Source organism: Camelus ferus, chromosome 4, assembly GCF_009834535.1.
Source record: "Camelus ferus isolate YT-003-E chromosome 4, BCGSAC_Cfer_1.0, whole genome shotgun sequence".
Classification (NCBI taxonomy): domain Eukaryota; kingdom Metazoa; phylum Chordata; class Mammalia; order Artiodactyla; family Camelidae; genus Camelus; species Camelus ferus.
Window position 1 is genome coordinate 39,786,553 of NC_045699.1, and position 18,988 is coordinate 39,805,540.

Sequence of the window (18,988 nt, forward strand, 5' to 3'; positions counted from 1 at the left end):
TAAGATTAACACACAAGTCATTGAAAACCCCCAGAGTAGACAAAAGACCGTTTACCAAGGGAACACACAAAGACCAGAGTAGCACTCACCCTGGGTCACTCACTTAACAGACTGGAAGGAGGCTCTTACCAACATTCGCGTTGTCACTGTTGATTACCAAAATGACACGCACCCAAACAGCTTGCACAAGCCAAAGGACAACTTGGTTTCTTAGAAAAAAGTCTATGGACAACGCAGGGTAGTGCATAGAAAGAGGAAGGGAATCTACCTACGCATATAATCATTGTTGTTAAACAGGCTATCCATATATGTACAGACAAGTGTATACAAATGTGAGTGTTTGTTTTAGGCTTTGTTTTACTGAGATGAATGAAATAGCACTCATCTTGGGAATCCAGGTTTGGCATTTTTCATTGATTTAGTATAGGGTTTTCACTCAAAGTAATAACCTGCATTTCCAGTCAAATATATCACAAAGAAGCACTCATAGCAAAAGACTAACACTAACTTATGCAGTCGAGAGAACTATATTGCAGTTGCTCAGAACACAATTGTGTAAAAAAGTTTCCCCACCCTTACCTCGAATGTCATGTTCACGGTACTAATGGCCACTTTTATTTCCCCATCTGAAAGTTCCTTGAGGTCCTTCAGCATTGTCTGTTCAATACTTAAACCTGTGCATGAGAGGGAAAAACAGTATGTTATACTTGGGGAGCATTTTTGATAATATCAAGGGATTATTTAAAGAAGTCACCCTGTTAATTTCAATATTTCTCCTCTCACATCTCTTTTAACCATAATAAACACACACATATCAGGGCAAAAAGCACATTAGTGACAATATTTGCAACAGTTAGGATCCCAGCAGCAAACAGAATTCACCTCTCAGGATGCAAAAGAAGATTCTTTAATGGCAGGACACTTAGAGAGATGTGGGCGGGACTGAGAAAACACATGAAAGATGGTGAGGCATCCAGAGACTGGCAGAGGATCCAGGGAAGGAAAGAGGGATCTGGAACAGTAGAAGAGGGGCTGCCAGAAACTCAGCGCCAACCCAGGAAGGCAGCAGGGAGGAAATACTGCAGCCTCCCTCTTTTCCTTTGCTAACCCTTCCCGCAGACCACAGTCAGAAGTCAGTAATCTTTAGGGGAGCCCAGGAGATTAAATGCTCAGAGGTCAGACTGGAAGCCCATAGCAGACAAAATTAGGGAATGGAAGGGAGGAGGTGGGTAAATGACAAAAAAAAAAAAAAAACTAGCAAACCATGCAAATAACCAAATAATACCTAATGAGGCCAAAATTTGCTTTCAGGATGCATTTAGGGGAAGCTCCATATTTCAAATGTAATTTTATTCCAAATGCACTTTATAAATGTGACCCTAAACCTATCATAATTTAGTTGGTCACCCTTGTAATAGGCTCTGGCAATAGGAGCTATAGGATTCCTTCAAGGACGGCAGGAGTAATCCAAAATGGATAAATCATCCAGAACGGCATAGTTTGAGTCAACTGACCAACGTGCTTCGATAAAATCTATCACTGAAAAACAGGAGAGGGTCTGGCTTGACATTTCCCACCCTAGATTATTATATCCACTTAGGTCTAAGCTCTTAGGAAGAAGATCCACAATAAAGCCCAGCAGAGTACATTTCTCCTTCTCAGATGGACGTTAAGACACCAGAGTCCACTGCTTGCCCTCCCAGCTTAGAACAGTGTCATTCACAGCAGTATGGGGAAACAGATAGGTACTAAATACTTTTCTTCAACTCAAAGACTAAAAGGTCACAATCTATCATACTAATGTATGAAGTGATTTATAAAATATATGGTGACATTAAAAGTTTGGTCTAGTTTTGAAAATGAATGACAAAATGCATACCATCATGCAGACATACATCCACGTACATCCACACGTGTGCACGTGTAACAGGAGGTGTGGCAGGTGCCTCGGCGCCCCGCCCACATTTCCCGAGACTTTCCCAGTGCACTGTGTCCAGCATGCCCCTCCACCACTAACACCTGCCTCTCTTTCCCCGAGGCCTTTCTCTGGCCACCAGAGCCCACCCTAGGGGAGTCAGTCCCTGGGACTGAGTAGCCCTCAACATTCCAGTGGTTTGCCCATAAATGTTTAACAGCCAGTAACAAAACCTGATTTGTAGTGTTTGTTGATTTCTGTGGTGTTGATACTTCCTTCCACCGTGGCTGATTTCAACATGCCAACCCAACATCAACCAAATTACAAAATTCCTGAAAATTGAACAATCAGTTTTTGGAGCACTGATGAACAACTTTCAACACACCACTGCTCCCCCTGGGTGGGAAAACACTGAGGTGCAATTTTACACTCTTTCCTAGAGTTCCCTAGGAGGGTGAAGGTCTGGTTTCCCACAAAGCTACCTTGCTTGAAAAAGCACTCCATGCCCTTTCAGTGTTTCCAGGGATCACCTCCCAAATTAACTGCTTTGCCTCAGGCTCTGCCCTCTGGGGGATCCCGAACTAAGGGAGAAACCTATGCACCTTAAAGATAGACTTGCCAGCTGTGCAAGTGATGACGGGAAAGCAAAGATCCCTTTCTGTGCTTCAGTGTTCTCATCTGGGAATCTGGGATGACAACAATACCACCTGAACAGGGCTGTCGTGAGGACAGTAAATGAATCCATGCAAAGTTACACCATCAGAACCTTGTGTAGATTAGGCACTCAGTGAACTATAGGTATTTATTATTGTTGTTGTTGTTGTTGTTGTTGTTGTTGTTGTTATAAAACAATTAAGCCAAGGAATCCACTCTCTTGACAAAGCCGAGACATGCAGAACACTTACCTGCTTAGGAGTCTTCTTTTTTTTGTCCCTAAATTTAATTGACTTATGAAATCCCATCGTGCTTGACACTGGTCCTGCCACATTCTCAAAATAGAACCCTCCCAGCACAGGGATTTCACATAATGATGCAGCTGGGGTGCCCATTAGCTGCATGAATTAACCACACATCCAGGCACAAGGCCTCAGAGGAGAGCCTGCTGAACAGGCTGCCCGCTTCCAGGTGAGCCAACATGCTGTGGCTGAAAGTCTTCCACAAGCACGAACACTAGGGAAGAAAGCGAAGGCGCACTCAGGTTCACCCTGGGGGGCCCCCGCAACACCCCATACCACACACTTCCCCTCCTCAGGAGCTGTGACAGAGCTGGGGGCACAGTCACTCACCCTGAGCACTGAACTGGGTCTCCTGCAGGACGCTGATAATGTCCTCTCTTGGAGGCAAGCTGGGAAATTTTTCTTCCAGGAGAGAAAGAACTTCCTCCTGCTTCTCTGAGATCTTCTTGGATTCCATGGCTATCCACTTGAAAAGGATGCTACCTGAAAGGCATGAGTACAGTGGGCCTTAAACTTTCCAGTCAAGCCAGGACAGGGGACAGGAAAGTCAACGTTTTCTGGTCTCTTGACTTCCAGATTCTTCCCTGGACCAGGGGCCTCCACTATGTAACCCTCAAGAGGCAGTTTTTAGAAAACCCTCCAGAGACTGTCTGCCCTACCTCCTTGGTGTCCGGGCGTTAACCTCAACAGCAGAGCTGACGATAGCACACTCTACGGCAGAGTTACAGACAAAGGAACAAAGCACAGCTCTTTCCCCCACCGCACAAACACACAAAAATAACAAACATGGGTTTTAAATGGTTTTGGCATGGAAGTTAATGACAAACTATTTTTTTTAATATTATTTAATATTCCCCTTTAATAATCCCTTTAAGAGCTCACAGGGAGATGGCTTCCAGGCATCACATTATGGATTTCACATAGGAACTTCCTCCTTTTAACAATTAAATGATTTCATAGTCTCACGGTCAGTAGCAGAGGACTCTGACAAGGTGTTAATCTGGAATCTATTTCCCATTTCCAGGCACCACACACAGTTTTGAAGTTATTTACTATTATCTAATTATAAGGATTCATAAGCTAGGTCTAAATTACAGGTTTCAATTACAAAGTGATCTGACGATATGAAAAACCAACCTCTCAAAAACTCCTGGAATTTCTAAGCATAATGGGAGGGGTAACCACCTGTCACATCTCCTTCCCCTGCATACTAAACTCAAACTAACATGAGGTCACGGGGGAAAGGGAAGCTTTGCTAAATGATGAATGATTAAACTCTCTACAAATCCTCAAACTTACTGATTAATCATGGTGTCACCATCTCTCTAGCTTTCAGTGTGGCTTTAATGATAATCACAGGGGGAGGGAAAATAAAGAAAAAAAGAATGGTAAGTGGTAAGAATGAAAAGAATAAATGAAATAGTGAGTAAGGGAAAACTATGGTACCTAATCTTGACATCTACCTGGAGACTTATAGAACCTAGAGATTAGATACACATTCACCATTAAACATCCTGAAAAATCCCAAGCAAGTCATCTGGCCTCTCTGTTCCCATTTGCCCATTTTAAAAACATAATACTGCTTTCATAAAAAAAAAAAAAAAGAAAGAAAGAATATTGTTTTCCCAGCTAATAAGGTTATACTGAAACTCAATAAATATAAACATCACAATGAAAGATAAATAATGCCAAATGCATTTAAAGCATCTCATTCATTCATTCATTCCTTTAGCAAACAACTACTGAGCACCTATTATGACCCAGGCACTGTACTAGATGTACAAGACTGGAATAGAGACAGCCTTGCCCCTTGAAGCTTATAGTGGTTTAGGGACTACAAATAAGTAAACACATAAAATTTCAGTATAAAGGGGATAAGAAATATCAGTGAAGAAATATACAGCACTCTGAATCTAGGCAAGAATTTAGGAGTCAGAAAAGATTTTCTAAGCTGAGACTTGAATGAAAACTAGGGACTTAAGGTGAAGGCAAGGTAAAAGGGAGATCATGACCCAGGCAGATCATGTGCAAAGGCACTGAGGTAGGAGAGGATTTGGCCAGTTCAAGGAATGGAATGAAGTTAATTAGAACTAGATAGTACAGTTTAAAAGAAAACATTTTTAAAAATTAGGTTGGAGAGGTAAATAGAGGTCAGGTCATGAAGGGCCTTATGAGCCATCTTAAAATTTGTCTTTTATATTCTAAAGGAAATGAGGAGTCACTAAAGAGTCTGAAGTAGGAGAGGTAACATGCTCAAATTTATGTTTTATAAGAATCACTTAGGCTACCATGAGGAAGTGAATTAGACAAGGCATATTGGGAGAATTAGAAGGCTGTTTTAGATGAGAACCAAGGAAAGAGCAGTCAGTATGAAGAGAATTGAACAAATTCAAGACAAATTACCACTAAAGGTGGGATGAGGAGTAGTCAACTAGATTCTGAGTATACCCTTTGGTCCGACAATTTCTGACACAAAACCCAAAATATAAGGATGACTTTTATACTCTTTGTTAAGGCAATAGTGAATCTAAATTTCAAAAAAGATCTTCATACACTTGCCAGATTACTTGTTCCAAGAACAAAGAGAAAAACTAGGTAATTAAAAAAAAAACAAAACAAAACAAACTGTGAAGGCATCAGAGTCACCCAGGTGACTATCTTAGAAGCTAAGATCTGGGAAAGAAGGTAAGTGTACAGAGGTAAACTCAACATCTGGTGTTGCTTTTCCCCTCTGAGTGTTTGGTAATTCATATGGTAGCCAATGAACTGAGATTAGCAGATCTAACAGAAGTTTCACAGGAGTAGGGAGATAAAACATGGAGTTTAGAGTTCCCCATAGAGGGGTCTTGTTAAATATCTCAAGTTTTGAGATGAGATCCATGGAGACAATTTCCCTACATCCTTGGATAGAGATTGGAAAATTGTGGTCGGCAGGGCAAATCTGACCCACTGCCTGTTTTTACAAATAAAGTTTTACTGGACCACAACCACACCCATTAATTTATATATTTTTTCCTGGATGTTTTTGTGCTTTCATGACAGGGTTGCATAGTTGCAACAGAGACCACAGGCTTGCAAAGCCTAAAATATTTACTATCTAACCCTATGCAGAAAAAGTTTGCTGAGCCCTGCCATAAGAAAAGGGTGAAGCAAAAATAGATCAGTCTTCATGAAGACTAAAATCCTGGTTTGAATCAGCTCAAACACAGTATAGATTAAGTTTATCTGACATTCTTCTAACTGCCTTTGAGGTGCAAAAGTAAATCCTCTCCACAGAGAAAGTATTTTGTCATCTATAGCATCAGGTCTACATTTTGCATATTTAATATTCAGCATTTAGTAAAAAATTATCAAGCATAAGAGAAATATAAACAAATGAGTGGAAACTCCAGAGGAAGAAACTCTTGAGGAAGAGAATGAAAGCAGAACCAGAGAGAATTAAAAAATTAGCTGGAAAATTACAGAAGAGAATTAGAATCTATAACTAAAAATTCAAAAGAGATTTAAAAACTGTAAATTTAACAAGTGAATTTAAGAACTCAAAAATGTGTTTAACAACAGATTTCACCAAGGAAAAATCACTGAATTGGCAAATATGCCAGAAGAAAATATCCACATTGAAGCATGGAGAAAAAATGGATAAAAATACAGTGATGAGAGTAAGAGACATACATATGTGACATAGAAAAAGGGTCTAAGATACATGTAATAAGAGTCATCCTTGGAAAGGCAAGAGAAAATGGGATGAAACAATAACTAAAAAACATTGGCCAATTAATTTTCAAAATTAATGAAAGATACTACACTGATATTCAAGATAAATTATGAACCCAAATCAGAATAAATACAATAACAACAAAAAACCACCAAACACCTCTAGACACATGTCAGTAAAACACTAAAAATTACAGAGGGAAAAAGTTTTAAATCAGAGAAAAAAATACATTACTATCAAAAGAACTACAATAAAACTGAGAACTAATCTCATCTAAAATGATGAAAGTCAGAAAACAATGGAATTATAGCTTCAAAGTGCTGATATAAAGTAATTGCCAATATTGAATTCTATACTGAGAGAAAATTTATGAAAAAAATGAAGGCAAAATAAAGGCATTTCCAGAATTATAAACTGGAAGTATCTGCCACAAGAAAACCCACACTAAAAAAATAGTAAAGTAATACAAGTAGTAACAGTAATACAATTAAACTTAAAATAGTAAATAAATGTAGCAAGGTTGTTGGACATATGGTCAATACTACAAAATTCTTGTACCTCTATAAACAATCATAAACAATCAGAAAATCAAATTTAAATTTTTAAAAAAAATTGTGATAGTATCAAAATGTAAAGTATTTAGAAATAAATTTCACAAAAATGTGCCTGGCTTATAGTCAAAACCAAGAATCCAATTCCTTTGATTTGAGGATCTTAATTTTAAAATACATAAAATAAAAAGGCAGCATTCAGAAATTAATCTAACAGATATTGCACTAAACAGAACACTACAGGATAATTCAATGAAAGGAAACTCCTGATATTGGCTTATAATTAAGTTTGCTTGCCAATTAAAAAGGAGATGATGTAATGTAAGTGGGGGGGGGCTCAAAATGATGGTCACTATGCTCTGATTTGTTTTTACTGCAGAAGAAAGGCTATACCCCAACTTTATCCAAGGGATTCAACTATAGCAAAATTTTCTACTGCACTTTAGAGACCCATTTAGCTACATACTTAGTTAAATATCTGTATCAGGATATAGAGCTGCCAGAGGCACCTCTTAGCAAAATCAAACCTGTTTTTGGCTAAGAGTTGGCTTAACTTCCCGAAAATACTGCAGAACTAAAAAAAAAAACAAAAAAAAAAACACCAAACTTAAATCCAGTGTCCCAGCTATTCATAGGCCACGGGGGATTAACAACAGCAACAAAGAAAGCAATTAAAATCAAATAGTAGCAAACATCTCATTCCATTAGGAAAAAAATCAACCACAATATTCTTTGTTCAAAAGAATGGAGAAGTAAAGGACCTCTTGCCAAAAGCGACTGCAGTGCATTAATATTAAACATGATCTAATGAAGTCAGAGTTGTTTGGGGAAAACATTCACCACAGTCAATGCGTATTCTGCATGATAAATTCTTAGCCGAAAAGAAGGGATTTAAAAGTCTTTCCTTGTTTCACCTGGGATCAGTTTTTTTCACACTGAAACCAAAAAATTGAAGAACAAGTAACAGAGAGCAGAGGGAGTGGGGAGGGAGAAGGGAGGAGAAAAAACAGAAAATACAAGTTAGCTTATATTTTTGCCTGGAAAGGGCTTAAAAAGGAGCATAGTATTCAAACTGCTTAGTAATCTTTTACATTTAAAACGCCTGAATTTAAGAATAAAATTTGCCTTTATATGGCAGAAGAAATTATTCACACTCCGAGGATGAGGCATTATTCTGGTTTTATAGCTAACAGAGAAAAATCATTTCTTTCCCCTTCCCCCAACTCAGGCCTTTCCTCTTCTTAAGCAAAACAGCGTCGTAATTCCCTTTGGATTTTGTAACCATTTTGGGAGATGGATGATTCACTCTTTGGGCAAGAGAGAAAAAAAAAAAAAAAAAAGAAAAGAAAAAATCTGGCTCTGTTCCCTTCTTATTTGATCTCCTTAAAAGGCTCTTTTTGAAGCTGTTAATCCAGGCTACTAAAATAGCAAGCAACGATTCTTTACTGACGTTCAAATGGAACAACCAACAGGAGAGAATTGTTTCTTTAAGACCTAGGGCATAGTTTTCCCGCATCCTAAGTGAGGAACAATTTTGCTGCTATTTGTTTCACTACACAAAAAGCCATTGCATGGCTCTGTAAGCGAAGCGTGGCTCTGTAAAGGCCTTATACAAATAAAGGTGCAAGGCCTTTTGGGTGAAGCATGGTCTTGATGCGAACCTGCCATCATGTTTGCAGGTAATCTGTGGCTGTAGTCTAATCGCTGCCAGCTGGTTCTGGGAAACACACACACACACACACACACACACACACACACACACACACACACACACACACGTCGGCACACAAGCCCCCAGTGCGATGATTCAGCAATTCAATAGACCTTAAACTTGGCAGTAATCCTCTAGTACACATTTCTGCAGGAAATAAAAGAATGCAGGTTGAGTAGCCTGGCAGAAAAGCAATTGTTTGCCTTTGGCACAAACCCAGGGCACAGCCAAACACCAACTCTAGGCCACCATGACTGTAGAATGTGACTTTTAAGACAGGACAGGATGCAGCTTGTTAGAAAATGATAACAGTCAAATCTTAGAAGCAGCAGCAGGAGGGCAAGAGTAGGGAGTTGGGGGTGGGGAAGGTGGGGAGATGGAAAGAAAAGGCAGGAGAAGAGAAAGAAAACAAAGGAACAGGAACCACAAGAGCAAATACAGAGGTGGGGAGGGGGTGAAGGAGTGAAAAGACACATTTCCAAAAATCTGGGTCATTTATGATCTCATCTGAATGAGCACAGTCTCTTTTCAGACAAATTTCTCACACAAGTAATTAAGACAGTAATCTACATAAGTAAATTTGCGCCTTTTCAGATGAAAGGGGAGCTCATGATCTGTATCCTGAAATGCCTGTGTGAGGTATGTCCTCCTGAAAGACAACAAGAAGACCTAGCTATTGTAAGAAGTATTAATTTAAGAAAACGCCAATTATGTCAACTTTGTTAACCCCCCTGCAAAGTCTGAACACACACTAGCTATGGCTAGGTCATCTGTTGACCTTTATCCCTAACTCTCCTGCCAAGGTCCAGGTGACAGAGTGATGGGGGGTTTATCAGATAAACGCAGCAGGTTATTTCTACACCGGCAAGACAATACCTACTTCTAACTGGTATATAACTGATCTTTTAACAGCATCCATAATCATCAGGTCCTACCTCAGAATTGGAATATAATATTATCCCACAATGCAAAATTCTGATATATAGCTACAGCAGTGAGTATGACTACAGAGATTCCAATATGACTGATTTTAAGTATTAAATTCCTGTATTTAGTGAAAAACAGCAGCATGTATAGAAAAAAGATTTGGAACAGAAAACAAGGTTACTAGACTGAAGGGGAAGCTGAATAAAACAATCACCATTCACTGACTGAGGAGCAGCAAGTGTGTGATACTCTCTGCCCAGTTCCTGTGTAATATGCTGTCACAGGTGAGAAAGCTGGAGGATGTCTGTGACGTTAGAAGGTGTCACTTCAAGAAGACTGATGCAAGGGAAAAAAACTTTAGATTTAGATATTTTTTAATGAGGAACTAGTGTATGTGTTTGTTTCAGTAATAATATAAATATTTCAGTTAATTATATTTCTACTTTTTCATTGACTCCATAGTCAAAGTTTCATGCAAAATACTATTTTTACTCCTCCAAATTTAGATACTTGTATGTTTCCTGACCCTGACTCTTTTTTCATATTTTATAGTATTGACATGCAATTTTGTAAGCCACTTCAAACAGCCTATGGAAGAAGAAAGGATACATATGCAAAAAATAAAATAAATAAATAAATAAATAAATAAATAAATAACAGATAAATAGATGGCAGATTACTGGTCACACTTAACACAAACATGGAGATCTAACAACAATGAGGGTGTATACCATATACTCCATTTATCTAATATACAAAATGGACAGAAAACAGTCTCTAGTGATATGGGGTGCACATAGAAGTGGTAAAATTTAAAGAAAAGCAGAGAAGCATGTGCCATAAAAATTAGAATATTGGTTACCTTGATTTAGTTAGTGAGGGAGTGAGTGGTGATGGGATGGGGCACAAAGAGGTCAGCTTGTTCTATTTCTTTACCTGGGTAATTATTAAAAGGATGTCCCTTTTATGAGATGTCACTGAGCCATATATATATTTATGTTTTGCATTCTTTTCTGTACATGTATTATATGCCATGAAAGGGTGAAAATTACATATATAAAATAGACATATAAAATAAAAAATAAAATTAAAAGATGAAAATAAAAACAAATGTTTGCAAAATACCAAAACAAGGATTCCTAAAAGCTGAAAAAAAAAAGAGGGTGGGGTGGGGAGAAGGTTATTACTGAAAGGAACAATGTGCAAATTCTGGACATTAAGAATATTGGAGCCCATTTGTAGCAATATGGATGGACCTGGAGATTGTCATTCTAAGTAAAGTAAGCCAGAATGAAAAAGAAAAATGCCATATGATATCACTCATATGTGGAATCTTAAAAAAGGACACAAATGAACTTATCTACAAAACAGAGACAGACTCACAGACATAGAGAACAAACTTATGGTTACCAGGGGGTCAAGGGGGTGGGAAGGGATAAATTGAGAAATTAAATTTCAATAAATTGAAAACTGCACCTCTTGGGGAGTGATGGAAATGTTAGCCATCTGGATTATGGTGGTTTCATGGGTGTGTGCATCAACCAAATTCATCAAATTGTACGTCTGAAATACGTGTAGTTTACTGTACAGGAAACATACCACAATAAAGCTGTTAAAAAAAAAGAAAATCGGAGGGATGGGCTGGAATGAAATGGAAATGATCATATCATAGTACCAACTAAATCAATATAGTCATAAAAATAGAAAGGATACAAACAATCTTGCACAGTTCACTTGATGGCAGGATTTACTGAGAGTGTATTAGATGGCAGGCGCCGCTTCAGGCACCAGAGATGAGAACAGTGGAGCAGTCAACGAAACATAGAAGGTCTCTTTTCTCATGAAGCTTACATTCTAGAATGAAGGAGCAAGAGCAAGGAGGAGACTAGTGATAAAGATAAGCCGACAGAAACGAGCGTCCCTGAAGGAGGGTTCCGTATGTGTAAATCCTCAAGAGTGGAAGAGTTTGGCATATCTGAAGGAATGAAAGGCCCCCATCCCCGGAACACACAATGGGAAAAGGGGACAATAGCATGAGATGACGCTGGGATAGGCAGGAGAAAGACTGTGTATTGGATTCTGAGGGTGGCGTGCTTGGGCTTTGAGTGTGATGGGTTTTCAGCAGGGAAGTGACATGACTGGTTTACTCTTTTATGAGTACTTGGTAGGAAATAGATTCCATGGAAGAATGGCAACAGTCAGGCAGCTGTGGCATCAGCCAAAGAGAGACAGAACGGCGGCTTAGACCGGAATACTTAGTGATCAGGGGAAAAGTGGATGGATTCAGGTTATGCTCTAGATGTAGAGTCAACAAGTCTAGCCGACAGCTCAATGTGGGAGGAAAGGTAAAAGAAAGAATCACGTATCACTCCTAGACTGTGGCTTGAATAATTGGGTGGTTGGCGATGCTTTTTACTGATAGGAGGAAACTGGTATAAAAGCAGGTCTGGAGGTCCAGGGAACTAAAGGGTTCCATTACAGTCATGTTGAAGTGGTGGTGCTAATTAGACATGCAAATGAAGATGTCGTGTGGGCACTGAAGATGAACCTGGAATTCTAAAGAGGGGTCATGACTGGTGATACTTGGAGTCACAGTCAGTGTATTATATTTAAAATTTTAGAACTAAATGAGGCTACCTAGGGATACTTTACAAAACGATCCAGGACAAAGTTCTAGGGCATTGCAATACTTGGAAGCTGAGTAGAAGAGAAGGAGCTAACAAGTAAGACTGAAAAAGAATAGGTTCAACCTTTTGCACATAAAGGAACACATTGAAAATTATATTTTTTTAGCATACCAAGCTAAGAGATATATTTGGGGTCCCCTCCAAGGACTAAGGGGATCAATATCTTGGCCCACTTGAAATCCATTTACAGGGCACCAGTGTGCCTCAGCATGACAGATTTTAGGACATGATAACATCATAGCTGTTTATAGAGAAAAACCCTTTAGAAAGAGAACTATTCACATTATGAAAATCATGAATGTTAAAGTTATTTATAGGCATTAAAGAAAACCTCCCTTTAGGTTTGGTGTTCATATATGATTGGAAAACTATAAAATCTAAGTTTGAGTTTAGTGAATATAGCAAAATTTGACTTGATTCTTTTCTTATGTTTATTAAAGATTCAGGAGCTTTTAAAAATTGACCCTTTGCCAATTCTTACTCTGAACACTTGAGTTACCTTTTTAAAATCCAATTCCTTGGATCGCCATCCTTTAGTTCCCTCTTGGCAAAACCATTCAGTGATGTTCCATTTCCCCTCCACGTACATGCAAACACACCTGCACATGTGCACACTTCGGCCAAAGCTCTCCAGAGCCCTCTTTCCACTGTGATACGCCACCTGTGTCTTCTACCTCCCAGGCTGCAGTGACTCTGACTTTCTCATGACAGTCTCTGCACTGGCAGCCTTCACAGACAGGGGCACTGAATCCGCTCACTTTCCAATTTCCAAGCAACAAGGAAGTGATGTCTCTATCCTGCCAGCTTCCTGATGCCACTTTAAGCCCAAAGTTATGAAAAATCTCTGACGATGAGAAAAACCAAGGTCCTTTACCACAGTTCTCGTTCTTGGTAGCTCTGCAGACTAGAGCTAAGGTAACTAACAAAAGCATCCTTCCTAGCTCCCTAAATCTGAACATCGTCATCATTGTCGACAAAATCATAAACTTTGTTCCAATGTAGTACAGTTTGACATTATTTTACTGTTTATAGAAAATCATGATGAGCTAATCATCGACCACATTTGTATTTTTTGAATAATAAACCCAGCTTCTTAGTTTGCAGAATATTTAAACAGCATATTCTCTAGCGTTTGCCTGCATCACACATCTGCACTGCCAAACAACTCCCCTCCTGGACAAGATCTCCAATTGCCTTTATTTTCCTTCCACTGTTACAGAGATAATGATTGTGCTACTTAGTTTAGTTGAAGGTACAGCTTTCCATAAAGCAACTTTACAGATGTCCATAGCCAGAAAAGTATTTAAACCAGGTTTCCTGGGGCCACTGGTTCTTAAACATTTATAGGAATTATGTAAGTCTTGACCTTTTCCCCTCCAAATTCTGGTAGAGACAGAGGAAGCAAAAGGAAAAGCTCTTAAGAGAGTTGTCAACATACTCTTGGGCTTCTCCTTCCTTTTTTAATTCTGTCAGCCTGTTAGTCACTGTTTTCCACTTTCCTGTGTCAAATACTCCTAAGAAAAATCTATGTCTACCATATTCAAGATGGATTGTTGAAAGAAAAAGACTTTATACAAACCCCCAAACTCTCCTACATGAGACAACATGGAATTTTGGTGGTAATTTTGCGGCACCAAAGTCATTGACAATTTCCAGCTTGGGAACCACTTTTCAGAAGCGGTGGGCTCCACCGACAAAGATGGAATAGAGATTAGGGGGATCACTGATGATGGCGTCACGGGGAACACAGTGCTTAAAGCAGGCTGAGTGAAGATGGAAAATCCTACAAGATGGGGGTGGGGGGGAAAGAGGTGGCAGTTTGACTTACGAGCCCTGCACAATATCACCAAAAGGAAAGGTGCGTAATTTTGCCATCCAAACAGCATTATGTAAGCGAAGCATATCTCAGTACAGGAGGTATTTCAATGCAGGAATGTGCAATTCCGGCCCTTGTTCATGCTGCTGTGGGGCAGGAGGCACCCCAGGAAGCTGTTACACAGCTGGAGGAGCTACTTCAACCCCCCAACAGAGGTGCCACGGTTCCATTTAATATTCTTGTCTAGTGAAACAGCAAAGAGCCTTCCTGCCTATTTTTAAACGCACATTTTTAATACTCAGTATAATGCTACTCTTTAACAAACTCTTTACTCCCTGCCTCTCTGATGAAGCTTCCCGTCGTCTTTAAAGGGATTGTTAACCCAAGAATGGATCGCACTCTTTCCGCATGAGCAAGTCGAGAGACACTCCATTAAGCCTTCCAGTATTTAATAGAAAGAGTCATCTCTCACCTCTGAGCAGATGAGCCAGCTGCTCGGTGATGAGCTCGGGAGCCTCCTGGAGAATCTCTTTCACCACCAGAGAGGAGGAAGACTCTCGGAACTCAAAGCCGGCATCGCTCTGCTCAACTGGATTAATGACCTTGACGACTGCCGATTCTAAGGCTTTGTCCTCACTGGAGAGCGAGCGGAGGAGAGGAAGAGAAAGAGAGATGGCATGTTTTCTTACTTTTTGGAATTATTGAATCTCTGCTCCCATGCAAAGTACTTCCTCTCAATAGCCAAAAATACAAGGAAGCTCACATGACTCAGAAGAGTGGAACATTATTCTATGTGTTTTGACATTAATTTCAACTAATGACCTCCCCAAGAGCCTTAGGAGGACTTCATACCTTAGCACTTCTGTCTCTTGTTTTGCTGTTGGAAAATAATAATAACAACAACAACAGTAATGATTGTTATAGCTAACATGTTTGAGCTTCCTCTACAAGCCAGACCCTGCTATAAATACTGTCAGAGTATTATCATGTCTTATATTATAAAATGATCCTGTTTGATGGGTTCTATTAAAATTCTCATTTTAATAAATGGGGAAAAAGAAGCATGAAAAAGTTAAGATGTGTGACCAATACAACACAGGGAACAGAGCCAAGGTTTTGTAATAACTGTAAATGGAGTATAATATTTAAAAATCATATAAAAATAAAATAAAATAAAAAATGACCAAGGTCACACAGCTAGTCAATAGAGTACTTGTATTTAAACTCTGTCTGGTTCCAAATTTGCATATCCAGTTGTGGTGTTAGAGAAAAAATACTACAGGCTTATTTATTTCCACATCATGTTTTTTACATGAGATGGAGTTGGCTTTTATCAAAGGCGGGAAGAAAGATAATAAAACTAACTTCATTCTTTCTGTCTGACATAAACAAAAGCATGGCAATGAAGGAGACAAAGAGCTCAATTTATTTTTGAAAAACATTCTATTTCATAAACAATCCCAAAGTTAGACTTCACAACTTCAGTCTCCAAACCAGCATACATTCTTCTGTATAACCAATAACAAAACTCTCCTTAAGATTTCGACTAACACACATCTTTCACAGTTCACTCCTTTGGCTTCTTGCGTTGTTTTTGTCCATATCTACTTGCACTACAGTTGGTTTGAAAAGTTAACACATAAATTAAGTCACGAATGTGATAACCCTGGACCCTGAAAACTGAAGTCAGTCAAATAATCTATGGGTAACTCTCAGTTGTCAACAATTGACTGATAAATATTACTCAAAACATGTTGTGTATTTCAAACATCATGGGGGTAAAAACAGCTCAACACCAGCAGATTACTTTCCAAAGTCTTTACAACTGAGTGAACGGCATGACTGACACTACAATGTATTTATACCTAAATATGCTTCCTTAAAAAGAGTAAGTGAAAAATGAGATACTTGTATGAGTTTTTATTTCATATATACTAAGGTCAATGTCTACTGGTTAATGTCATCAAGGATTAGCAAACTGACAAAGTGTGCAAAAAAACTATCATCTCAAACTACTGGGGTGTTTAACTGAGGACTCTTCATTCATTAGCAACCAAGAGCTCATCAAAATGGGAATCTTCGTGATGGGTTGTAAGGCCCTTGAAGGCAGGGAATTTGTCTTATTTCTATTCGTGTACCTGTAAATCCATACGTCAGTTAGCAGCTCCTAAGTACTTGTTGAAGGAGGTAGAATACCCAAGTTCTAATCCAAACTCTTCTACTAACAGGACGTGGTACCTCAGGCAAGTAATTTGCAACACTGGGGTTCAGGAATCTTGTCCATAAAATAAGGCATTCAAATTACATGAACTTTCAAAAATCCATCCTGCTTTTATAGCATAAAATGCTATGAATAAATAAGCCAATGAGCAAATGACTTTCATAGACCGTCTACATAATTTTTCATTTCACTACTGAGATTTCTGTCTTAAGAACCTTTCAGTTTCATTTAGTGTTTAATATCAATTTTCAACATACACTTTCAGCATCAATACATAGGACTGTTGCGTTGCTATAAGAAAGTGTTTGAAATGGTTTAAAATTATAATTTCGGTCAATTTTACAAGAACTTTCCACTCAAAGATGTCATATTTGAAATGCCAAAGTAAAAACAAAGGATTGGCATAGAACAAATTTTGCCATAAGAAAAAAAAAACATATTCCCTTTCCTCTGAATGTCCTCTGGCTTTAATACATCTCCCTAAACCATGAACATCCTAAACAATATAATCCTTTGCACAGAAGAACCTTTGTTAAAAGATCAACACGCCCCCCACAGCAAGAGCCTCACAGGGAGCCTTACCTTGCCAACACGTTGCTGCCAACAAGTGTAATAGATAACTTCCCTTCATCATTTAGCTGATGCAGATTAATTTCATCGCGGAATATGTGGAATGAGTCGGAGATATTTAGCTCTTCTAAAATAAACCTTGTCTCAGTGAAGTAGTTGAATTCAGTTCTTGGTATGTTCAGCACAGGCAAACAGAGAACCCCAGGTGGGCTGACCTGCCAAGAAAAAAATTGACCGATTTACATTATTGTGGGTTTTTTTTTTTAATATATATATACTGCTGTATCTACTTTAACTTCCAGAAATAAGTTATATAGCAAACCGTCACACACACACAAAATGCTGACCAAATCACTGACAACAGAAGGAGGGAAAAATACAAGTGCATTTTCACAAACCTGAGGTGAATGGTAAGGGAAACAGAAGTCCTTTGGCCTTGCTAAACCATGTGACATCTGTAACCAACGTTTCTGGAACCCAATGAGCAGAGCATTTTTCCATGTGTGAGTGTCCCCTAATATTTTTTAACCTCTTGTTACTCTACGTGAAATCTCTCATGCCTTACTTGAAATACTTTATATCTCATTTCAACTCTTCTATATGGGATGTCGGTCACTTGGCTCCAGCCAGTTGTTTCCAAGCAAAAAATTCAGGTCCAGAATAGGTGCATCTTTCAATTACTCAAGAAAAGCTAGAAATCTAGATTTGGGGTCTTATCTGTGATGTTTAATTGTTTCCATTCATTTTTTTAAATTAAAAATACTGTGTAGGCTAGTAAAAACTCATTTACGAGCCATATTTGGCCCACAGACTACTGGATTGTGATCTCTGTTAATTTCTTATGTTATTTAAAAAATCTTATGTTAACAAATCTCTTGTTTTTTAAAAAAAAAAACTGTAGTAATGAGGAAAACAGAAGATGGGTAGAAGTTAGAGAATTTCAGATTCACAATAATAAACTTATTTTTCCATAGGAATTTTTAAAATGAAGGTGCTTTTAAAAATTACTAAGAGTAGGAGGAGGGTATATAGCTCAGTTGTAGAGTGTGCACTTAACATGCATGAGGTCCTGGGTTCAATCCCTAGTACCTCCATTAAAATAAATAAACCTAATTACCTCCCTCATAAAAATAACTTAAAACATAAAAAAATTACTGTGAGTGTCTGGCAATAAACCCTAAATATCAGTGAGAGAATGTGGGGTTTGGAAACACTGAGTTTTTGCATAAAGTAAATGGGCTTTGTTCTCACACCACCACAAGCTCTGTGACAAGCATAGGATTTATTACACAGTTTTAACATCTTTATCATCCATCTCCCCTTCCTATAAGGGATTTCTGTCTTTTTTTGTTGTTATGTTTCTAGGTACATAAGACAGTCTGGCATAAAGTAGACATTTAACACATATTTACTGAGTGAAACAAATGAATCACTCACTGCTACATGGTATACAAAGCACAAAGCCATTCCAACGAAGTTTTTTTTCTCACCTGTCAAGCTATTACACAATCACAAGTGTTTAATAATCATTAGCATAATATATAGGTTATTATATTATATAGACATTATAATTTATTGTATATGTATTATATACATATATTATATATTACTTATATATGGTTACTATATATAGATTATTATAGATTGTATTAGCATACAACATAGATTAGTAATAATCATTTATGCATAGCAAGTTATTTTTTCTTGTTAATTGATATAATTGATAATTATATCCAACTCCTGATAGTGGAATATGAGTCCTGAGCCTATCCTGGCAGGACCTATTCTGAGGTTGGAGTCAGTAGAACTAGGTTCTAGCCCCAGCCTCAGCTGTGTGACTTTGAGAAAGCCATTTTCCTTTCTGAGCCTCAGTTTTCCCTATCTGTAGAATGGGGCTTCAACCTATCAGAGTGAAAAGT

The 18,988-nt window shown here is 38.4% G+C and overlaps 1 protein-coding gene across 6 annotated transcripts in view; it reads right to left on the reverse strand.

The window, feature by feature from the left end:
* PRUNE2 (prune homolog 2 with BCH domain) overlaps positions 1 to 18,988 on the reverse strand; it is a 233,612-nt gene that overhangs the window by 164,590 nt on the left and 50,034 nt on the right. For all 6 annotated transcript variants that reach the window (XM_032477876.1, XM_032477872.1, XM_032477875.1 and 3 more), the window contains exons 3-6: positions 17,082 to 17,284; positions 14,751 to 14,914; positions 3,202 to 3,354; positions 580 to 674 (exon numbers count right to left, since the gene is read on the reverse strand). In XM_032477876.1, the coding sequence (XP_032333767.1) occupies positions 580 to 674; positions 3,202 to 3,354; positions 14,751 to 14,914; positions 17,082 to 17,284 (615 nt within the window). The remainder of the gene's footprint in view (positions 1 to 579; positions 675 to 3,201; positions 3,355 to 14,750; positions 14,915 to 17,081; positions 17,285 to 18,988) is intronic.